The sequence below is a fragment of the Myotis brandtii genome, unplaced genomic scaffold, assembly GCF_000412655.1.
Source record: "Myotis brandtii unplaced genomic scaffold, ASM41265v1 scaffold412, whole genome shotgun sequence".
Taxonomy (NCBI): domain Eukaryota; kingdom Metazoa; phylum Chordata; class Mammalia; order Chiroptera; family Vespertilionidae; genus Myotis; species Myotis brandtii.
Window position 1 is genome coordinate 2,901,066 of NW_005365832.1, and position 10,459 is coordinate 2,911,524.

Sequence of the window (10,459 nt, forward strand, 5' to 3'; positions counted from 1 at the left end):
CACAGCTTGGGTGGGGCGGGGTCTCAGGTAATCAACAGGGCGGAGCAAACAGCTATGGCTGCTCCTCAGTCCTGCCCTAAGAGGTCCTGGGTCTCAGTGTCCTGGTAATCGCTTCAAGCACCTCTGAGAGAAAGCCACCCTCGAGTTCCGCCCGCTGCCAGACAGTCCAGTTTCTCCCCGTATGAGTCTGGGTCTCCAGAGACTGGCCTGGAACTGGAGTCAGGGCCGTAGGGAGCTTGTGCCTCCCTCCCGATTGCAAAAGACATCGGCGTCCTCCGTTGCCAGCCCCTTTCCTCGCGCGCTCGAGCCTCCGTACCTCTGCACTTTGCTTCCGCACCTCCTCTGAGTCTCAGTGTGCTTTTCTCTTTCCTCCTAGTTGTAGAATTTCCACTCAGCCAGCCTTCCTGTGGTTCTGGATGATGTCTGTTTTGTCTTTTAGTTGCATTTTTGAAGTGGTTGTGCGAGGCAGCAATTTCAGGTGTTTACCTATGCCGCCATCTTGGTTTCTCTCTCCTTTTTATTCTTGAAGGCTATTTTCACTGGATATAGAATTCAAAATTGAGAGATCTTTTAGCACTTGAAGAAAAATGTTTTACCAGTTCCTCTGGCCTTCATGGTTACTGATCTGCTGTCTTTTGAAGTATCTTTCTCTAATAGATGAGGTAATGTTTTTCTCTCTGCTTTCAAGGTATTTTCTTTGTGTTTAGTTTTCAGAAGTTTGACTGTGATGTCTTGGCACGGATTTCTTTGGTTTATCCCTTTGGGATTTACTCTGCTTCTTGAATCTGTAGGTTTGTGTCTTTTACCAAGTTTGGGAAATTTTCAGTGATTACTTCTTCACATGCTTGACTTCAATGACACAAATTTTTTGTTTTTTATTTCAGTCACAGAGGTTCCTTAGGCTCTGTTTATTTTCTTTTCAGTCCTTCTTCTCTTGGTTGTTCAGGTTGGAAAGTTTCTGTTGTTCTGTATTTTTTGTTCATTGATAATTTCCTCTGTTCTCTCTATTCTGTTATTGAGCTTAGCCATTGAGCCTCTTATATTTTGGTTGTTGCAGTTCTAACATTTCCAGTTGTATATTTTATATCTTTTGTTCCTTTGTTGAGATTTTCTTTAAGTGTTCATGTCAATACTCATTGAAGCATTTTTTATGATGGCTGCTTTAAAATCCTTGTCAGAAGATTTCACGGCCTGTGTCCTCTCAGTGGTAGCATCTGTTGATTGTCTTTTCTTATTCAAGTTGAATTCTTGTTCTGATGAGTGATTTTTTATTGTACCCTGGTCATTTTGGGTATTATGTTATAAGACTCTGGATCTTGGATGTGAGGGCGATCTGGCTGCGACATCTGTCACCCCATTGATCGCCAGGGTTGATTTGGCTGATCTGGCTGGCTAGGCGGGTGTCCCCCTCCTCCTTCACCGATCCATGTGCGTCCCTCCCGAAGCTGCGCGCTCGGTCGAAGAGGACGACCTTCCCCCCTCCCCACCCCCCCAGAGGACCGGTCTTCGGTCAAGGGTATACGAGTAGCTGCGCTCCCCTGCTAGAACCTCCAAACAAGCTCTCAAGACTCTGGATCTTATTTAAACCTTCTGTTTTATCAGAACACCTCTGGCCCTGTGTTGGTGCGGAAAGGGGTATCAGATGCCTTTTTATTGCCAGGTAGAGGGTGGAAGTCTAGGTTCCCATATGGTCTCTATGATGCCACCCAGCAGAGGGTCTTCGGTACCGCATTACAACCTGATAAGGGTAGAAGACTAGGCTCTCTGTTCAACTTTGCAGACAAAGAGAAGTCCACAGTTTTTTCTGTAGTGTTAGGCTGGAGTAGAGTGGTTTTTGTATAAAAGGTTTCTGGCTTGCTAGGCTTCTCCTTTCCTGGTTCTTCATCTAGAGCAGTGGTTCTCAACCTTCCTAATGCCACGACCCTTTAATACAGTTCCTCATGTTGTGGTGACCCCCAACCATAAAATTATTTTCGTTGCTACTTCATAACTGTAATTTTGCTACTGTTATGAATTGTAATGTGAATATCTGATATGCAGGATGTATTTTCATTGTTACAAATTGAACATAATTAAAGCATAGTGATTAATCACAAAAACAATATGTAAATATATATGTGTTTTCCGATGGTCTTAGGCGACCCCTGTGAAAGGGTCGTTCGACCCCCAAAGGGGTTGTGACCCACAGGTTGGCAACCCACAGGATGAGAATCGCTGATCTAGAGAAAGTAGGCTTTTCTTGAGACTTTTTTTCTGTCTTTGCCTGGTAGCATTTTTGGATTTCTGACTCCTCTGGTACCAAGTATAGGCTATAAGAAGCAAACAACAGCAGCATAACCCATAGAACTCACCATTGTATCTTCCCTTGGGTCCCAAAGTCCCTAGCTGGTGCCTTGCCCTCTCTATTTTTGAGAGTCTTCTTATGTTTCTTTTATATATAACTAGAGGCCTGGTACATGACATTCATGGGGTGAGGGGGTCCCTCAGCCTGGCCTGCGCCCTCTCGCAGTCCAGGTCCCCTCGGGGGATGTCCAACTGGCAGCTTAGGCCTGCTCCCTGTGGCAGTCGGACATCCCCCGAGGAGTCCTTAATGCTGCTGGGGAGGCAGGAGAGGCTCTCATCACCGCTGCTGCACTCACCAGCCATGAGCCTGGCTTCTGGCTGAGCGGTGCTTCCCCTGTGGGAGTGCACTGACCACCAGGGAGCAGCTCCTGCATTGAATGTCTGCCCCCTGGTGGTCAATGTGTGTCATAGCGACCAGTCATTCTGCTGTTCAGTTGATTTGCTTATTAGGGTTTTATTATATAGGATGTCCAGGCTGTTAGCAGAAGGAACAGGGAGATGTGTATCTACACCATCTTGTCTTAGAACTAGAAGTCTCCTTGTCATATTATTTCTACTCTAGACACCTTTCCCTAGGACTATGTGATCTACTGTATTGGCAGACATGACAGATTCCTCTACAGAATTGTACTTCAAATCTGCAGGTATAATGACAGCTAAAGATTATTGTCTGTGGCCCTGTCAGCAGAAGCACTGTCAGTGGAATGTCTCCATAATGGGAAAACAGCTGGGGGATGCTACCTGTCTGACCTGATGGCCTTCTTGATTCTGGTGTCTTTTCCTCTTACAGGTGAAATACATTTGGGAGGTCAAGAACATTTTTATATGGAAACCCAAAGCATGCTTGCTGTTCCCAAAGGGGAGGATCAAGAAATGGATGTCTACGTGTCCACACAATATCCCAAAGGCATACAGGTAACATAGGGCCGTTGTGGAGAGGACATAGTTAAATGGTTTCTACCAACAAAGTATACCAAGAGCAATTACAAACAAAAATGTCATTTCAGAAACTGAATATCCATTTGGGTATTAATAACCATACAATTTTAAATCTTTTAAGTTAGTATTATAAGAGTAGAGGCCTTCTGATTGGCCAGTGTGGCTCAGGGGTTGAGCCTCCACCTATGAACCAGGAGCTCACAGTTCGATTCCCGGTCAGGGCACATGCCTGGGTTACAGGCTCAATCCCCAGTGTGGGGTGTACAGGAGGCAGCCGATCAATGATTCTCTCTCATCATTGATATTTCTGATGTTTCTATCGCTCTATCCCTCTCCCTTCCTTTCTGAAATCAATTTAAAAATATATATTTTTAAAAAGAGTAGAGGCCTTCTGTTTGTGGATCTGTAACTATAAAATGATAGGGAATCTGCAGGTCTCTTTTGCTATACTCTTCTTTTTTTTTTAATCCTCACCCGAGGATATTTTCCCATTGATATTCAGAGAGGGAAGAGAGAGGAAAAGACAGAGAAATATCGATGTGAGAGAAACATATTGATTGGTTGCCTCCTGCACACGCCCCTACCAGGGACCCAGCTTCTGCAACCGGGGTAGGTGCCCTTGACCCTGCAGAGGCGCCTGCAACCGAGGTAGGCGCCCTTGACCCTTGACCGGAATCAAACAGGGACCTTTGGTCCAAAGGCTGATGCTCTATCCACTGAGCCAAACCAGTTAGGGCTCTTTTGCTATACTCTTTACACTAAAGAATACAAAAGAAGTGATGACTATCACTTAAACTGTTGAATGATAATGTAGGAAAGTTGTTAAGAGAGTAAATCCTAAGAGTTATCCTCCTGAGAAGAATTTTTTTCTATTGTATCTATGAGATGATGAATGTTAACTAAACCTGTTTGGTAATCATTTTACAGCATATGTAAATCAAGCCATCATGCTTTCCACCTTAAACTTACACAGTGATATATGTTAATTATTTCTCAATAAAACTAGAAAAAAGAAAAAAGAGGAAGGCCTGCCCTCCAAAGTCACATGAAGCAGTTAGGAAAGCGTGTTGAGCAGAATGCAACCTGATTTAAATCTGCTAATTTACATACTAGTATGTGGAAGAACTAAGAGAACAGAGGCTGTTAAGAGCTAGAATCATCCAGAAAGTCCCCTGGCGGTGAAGTCTTAAGTTTGGATGTATACTGAGAATGAGGTTTGTCTAGATCCGGATTGGGGAACCTTTTTTTTTCTGCCAAGGGCCGTTTGGATATTTATAACATCATTCTCAGGCCATACAAAATTACCAACTTAAAAATTAGCCTGCTGTTTTTAGTCAAACATTTCATTAATTCATCCCTAATGCCTAGGCAGGACCAGACCAAATGATTTCTGGGGCCTCATAGGGCCTGTGGGCCGAACATTCCCCACTCTTTGGTGAGAAGAGAGGCCATTCCAGGCAATTTCACACCAAGATCAAATACCACTCATCCATTCTTTCTTTCATTCATTCATTCATTAATTCATTCATCTACCCATCCATCCATCCATCCATCCATCTATCCATCCACCCATTCGCTCACCTGCCCCTTCTGCAAACACTTATTGCCTATGTGTCAGGCAGCATGCATATAAAACAGGAGGGAAATACAAGGACTGCCCAAGCCGGAATGGAGGATGCCCCTTAGAGGTGGCTAGTTTAAGCATCATGGTGAAAGTAAGGGGAACAAAGCAGAGGGGTCCTGATTCAGTAGGGTTGTTACCAGAGCAGTGTTGTTACAGAGCAAGTGGGAATGTGGGAATGTGGAGAAGGAGGCCTGTAGAAGGTGGAACACTAAGAAGGGTCAAGCAAACTCCATTCTAGTCCTGTTCTGCTCCCCACTCCTGTGTGACATTGGGCCCCTCACTTCATCTCTTTTGGGCTCCTGAGCTATAAAAATGAGTTGTGAAGACCTCTAAACATTAGGATGTAAAAAAGAGCAAGACCCACATTCAGGGAAGACCTACTGGCCAACTACAGCAGTAATCCAAACGGGAAGTGAGAAGAGAGCACTTCCCAGCTGAGAGGGGTAGAGTGCAGGGGAAGACCCAACCTGAACGAGGTTTGGAAGGCCACAAAAACCTCACTGCTTCGGGAACCATATCCCCAGGGATCAGTGTGAAAGGATACTTTGGGTATAGTTCATGGGGAAAAATTGTAAAAATTATTAGCACAGAAATATCTCATTGCTACTGAACGGACTACTCAATATAAATGATAGTTTTGGCAATGTCACTGTAGCCAAATCCCACTGAGATGAGCACGGATGCATGCCTAGGTCACTGGAAAGTGTCCTTTTACTTAGTATAATCACACAGTTTGTGTATCATGTACAACATTATAGAATCAAAATGTGGAAGGGCTGTCCCACCTCCCTTGCTACTAATGGGTTAGATTAATGAGAACTGTTATCATTCCCAGGACATCGTTGCTTCGGTCTTGAAGCTGCCGGCGAACAAGGTCATGTGTCATGTAAAGCGTGTTGGCGGAGCATTTGGGGGGAAGGCGTTTAAGACTGGCGTCATGGCAGCCATCACCGCATTTGCAGCAAACAAGTAAGTGGAGCAAATCTGCTAAATAGACTAAAAATTAAATGAGAGTGTGCTGAATATTAGCAATATCAGAATTATAGAGAAAGAACCAGGGTGAAGATTATTTAAAATCACAGACACTATACCAGTTATTACAACTTTTTTATCCTATATTGTCAAACTACATACTAAAAGAACCAAAATGAGAATCAGTTACTGAAAAGAATAAAAACCACAGTGGAAATACTAAATACAGGTCCTGAAAGGGTGGAGCTTACTTATCCTTAGCATGTGTGTGCATGTGTGTGCGTGTGCATGTGTATGTGTGCACGCGCATGTGTGTGTGTTCCCATGACTTAAATGGAGGTTCTGCTTTTGTTATGCTTACCTTTGTTTAAATTACCATTTTCCTTAAAAAAAAAAGGAAAAAAAATAAATTACCATTTTCCTTCAAGAATCTCAAAATATTTCCCTAGGAATTGTCTTTGAGCAGGTTCTCCTAGAAGGCTCCCTTTCTGTGCTGAGAATATAGGTCAGGTCCTCTATCCCATGACACAAAAAGGCCTTGATTCCAGACCTGTCCTCTCGGGGAGCCCTTGGCAATCACACCACCTGAGTGTCTCCATTGGGAACCGGCCTTTGGATTCTAACTCTGGCGGAGGTTGTTGGCACAGGGGGAAGTACCCCCAGAGCACCCCAGAGCCCCCCTCCCATAAGCAATGAATGCCAGCCACGGTGCCCTGACCGACTGTGTACACTTGAGATGGGCACAGCCTGGGCTCAGGGAGTAGCTCTGCTCTGTCAGCTTGGATGCCACTCAAGCTGTCACAAGGGGTTACATAAACCCTGGGTGATACCTACGTGGTTTCTACCTCTCTCGCTTTTTTCTGTGTTAGACATGGCCGTGCAGTCCGCTGCATCCTGGAGCGGGGAGAAGACATGTTAATAACCGCGGGCCGCCACCCTTACCTTGGGAAGTACAAAGTGAGTAGAAGGGAGGGAGGATTCGTGTTGTATGTTTACTCATGTTGTAACGTTCCCTAAGTGCAGAGGCAGCACCTGGCTACTCTGTAATGGGGAATAACAATGAGCAAACTACTAGTAACTGGGCTTCTGTTTAACTTTCTATTTCTTGTGCTAATTGCTTGGTTACTGGCTGGTAGGATTGGGACTTTGCTGCTTAACCCATAGATGACAATTTGTGAAAAGTGCTGGCTGGTACTGACTGATCCAGAGGGAATAACTGGAAAACATATGAGTATATAAGTCCATGAAAGTAGATCTGATAAGCATACTATTCTCACCTATAAAAAGAGGTAAAAATAGAATGATTCCTATAACAACAGTGTTACGTGAAATTATGATTTGCCAACAGGTTCTTCATGTTTAGGTATATCAGGGTATTTTTGTAGAACTGTCCCAGAAAATTTTCCATAGCAGAAAATAATTATGATTTTGCTTTATAAGGAAGAAGTTTATTTGTCCATTTTTTAATCAGGTTGTTTGTTATTTTGCTGTTGTGTTGAATTAGTTCTTTATACATCCTGAATGTTAACCCTTTAACTGATATACGATTGACAAATATTTTATCCCACTCTCTGGGTTGTCTTTTCACCCTGTTGATTGTGTCCTTGATATATAAAATTTTTAAATTTTGATGTCATCCAGTTTATCCATTTTTTCTTTTGCTGCCTCTGCTTTTGGCATCATATCCAAGAAATTATTACTGAATCCAATGTCATGAAGCTTTTCACAAGTGACAGAGCACACTTAGACTCGGCCCCCCACACGCGTGTCAGAGGCCAAGTCTCTTTCCGCAGGCGGGGTTCATGAAGGATGGCAGAATCCTGGCCCTGGACATGGAGCACTATGGCAATGGAGGCGCCTTCCCGGACGAGTCATTATTAGTAAGTGTTTTAAGGAGCAAGTTCACATTCTGGAAAGTGTTATATAAAACGGTTTAATCTAGAAAATTTCCCATAGCCACATATATTTCATTATGAAAGCATAAAGACCCTCTTTGCAGGGATAGCCACATGATATTGGTGCCTCACTGTGAGCCCGAAGATATTGGGCTCACCATGGAGATGTGTGCCCTCTCCATGTTTCCTGTACTCCCAGCTCTTTCCCCAGGTGCAAGCATTAGACCTCAGCCCTACTGACATGTGGGACTGGATAATTCTTTGTGGTGGAGCCTGTCCTGTGCATTGTAGGATGCTTAGCAGTATTTTGGCCTCTACCCAGCAGATTTCAGTGGCACAGCTACCCTCCAGTCCTAGCAACCAAAGATGTCTCCAGACACGGCCAAGCGTCCCAGGGGGAAAGAGGGCCAAATTGCCCCTCATTGAGAACCAATGCGTTCAACCAAATGCCCAAACGTTTTTTTCCCCTGTTTTCTAGGATATGATTCATACTCAGTACATTCTATGGATTCAGTGGTTAGGGCCTATGCATGCTTCACAGACTTTTGGAAATGTTTGAAACCTGGAAAAAAAATGCATCTGCTCTACTAGTAAAATATGAAAATAAAAAGTGATTTCAAAAGAAAAATTATCCCAATCCCTAAATATTATCTTGCAGCAAAGATGCATTTAAGTTGAGCTCTGGGTCTGTTTGAGCATGTTTGATGTGATGGAGAGGGGGCCTGCTTTTGGTCTGAGCTCTCAGGATGGTACAACAGGGACAGAGGACGAGGTCTCATCACATCAACTCTGGGTTTCCCCAGGTGCTGGAAATTGGACTCCTGAAGTTGGATAATGCTTACAAGTTCCCCAACCTGCGTTGCCGAGGGTGGGCGTGCAGAACCAACCTGCCACCCAACACGGCTTTTCGTGGGTTCGGCTTCCCGCAGGCAGGGCTGATCACCGAAGCCTGCATCACCGATGTGGCAGCCAAGTGTGGCTTGTCCCCTGAGAAGGTAAGACTAAATTAGTCCCACGTACAAAAGATACCGACTTTTCAAGGTAGGAGGGCCACTGGAGGCCATTCATGCTGAGGAGTACGAGGCCTGTTGGTGCTAAGTGATTTGCCCTGGGTAACCCTACTCACCAGGGACCACAAGTTCAGTGATCCTTGTTCCACTCAGGGTGCTTCTCAAAAATCCTGGGGACAGGGCAAAGGGGGTAGAGAATGGGAGAAATCTGTAATACTGTCAACAATAAATAAAAAATTTATAAAAAGATTTATTTAAAAATTTATAGAAAGATTTATTAAAATCCTGTACTCATTTTTCTTGGTTATAAAATGGGGAATTCAGAAGGTTAATCACTACTGTATCTTCCAGGCATAAAGCCCAAAATTCCATCAGAAGTTTTAATACAACAAGGAAATCTCCTTTAAAACATATCATATTTCTGATGTATTATTGCAACCATTTTCTAACCAAGAGCATAAAATAAACTCTGGGGCCCAGGAGATATTGAAGAGTGAGCATTGGATTCTAACTCATGTAGTGAGAAGTATCCGTTGGTTGGGGTGTAATTGCTACCGACAGGTTCTGTCACCCTTCTTTCCTCGCTCCTTCAGCGTCTCAGGCAGCTGTCACCGAGTTCCAGTCCCTTCATCCACAATGGTCTCCTTTCAGTTCTTCAAGTCTCAGTATCAACTCTGTCATTAACAGCTCTGTTCCCTTCCCTGCAACTCTTGCCCCCAGGGTCCTGGTGTGGAGTTAGGTTGGGGACTCGGTGCTCTCTGCCCCTTCTCCCTGTGTCTTATGCTGCAGTGTTGGGGCAGGAGGAAGGGAGGACCAGGAAAACAGGCAGCATCTGCCTGTGGGACTGCTCCCTGCGAGCTCTCTGTCCTCTCCTTGGTTAGATGCAGCCATTTCTCAAGTGTCTTGTATCTGGGCTCCATTTCTGCCAGTTCTCTTGAAAATCGACAGTCCTCTGTGACGGGGAGTTCAATCTCACCTGCCCTTTAACTGGCCCCTCAGGCGGCATCCCCTGATGTCCATGCCCTGTGCCCTATGCTGCAGCCATCCTTAGAAAGCCCGTAACTTCTTTCCCCCGCAGCCTGAGAACCTGTGACCACAGGCAGGAGCCATCTTCATGTCTCTTGAACTTGTGGGGGACCCTTCCTGGCCATCGGGCGACAGTCTCTCTCCCCGATGCTCTGTCACACTTGGTAGTGCTAGGGAAGAAAATCAGATAATGCCCGCCTTTCATCCCCTGGGGAAGTTGAAGGAAAGAATAGCCACCCTTACAAACACTGCCTTAGCCCTGGCCAGTTTGGCTCAGTGGACAGAGTGTCAGCCTGCAGACTGAAGGGTCCTGGGTTTGATTCCACTCAAGGGCATATCCCTGGGTTGTAGGCTCCGTCCCCAGTAGGGGGCCTACAAGAGGCAGCCAATCAATGATTCTCTCTCATCATTGATGTTTCTATCTCTTTCTTCCTCTCCCTTCCTCTCTGAAATCAATAAAAATATATTTAAAAACAAACAAACAAACCAAAACACTGCCTTGCCCAAACTGGCACAGCTCACTAACTTCCAGTGACAGTAGGGGGACAAGAGGCAGCCAATCAATGATTCTCTCTCATCATTGATGTTTCTATCTCTTTCTTCCTCTCCCTTCCTCTCTGAAATCATCAAAAATATATTTAAAAACAAAC

The 10,459-nt window shown here is 44.6% G+C and overlaps 1 protein-coding gene across 1 annotated transcript in view; it reads left to right on the plus strand.

Moving 5' to 3' along the window:
- The window catches only part of AOX1 (aldehyde oxidase 1), a 70,766-nt gene that overhangs the window by 41,425 nt on the left and 18,882 nt on the right, over positions 1–10,459 (plus strand). The window contains exons 21-25 of the mRNA XM_005873573.2: positions 3,134–3,258; positions 5,742–5,875; positions 6,748–6,835; positions 7,672–7,758; positions 8,577–8,768. Coding sequence (XP_005873635.1) covers positions 3,134–3,258; positions 5,742–5,875; positions 6,748–6,835; positions 7,672–7,758; positions 8,577–8,768 — 626 coding nt within the window. The remainder of the gene's footprint in view (positions 1–3,133; positions 3,259–5,741; positions 5,876–6,747; positions 6,836–7,671; positions 7,759–8,576; positions 8,769–10,459) is intronic.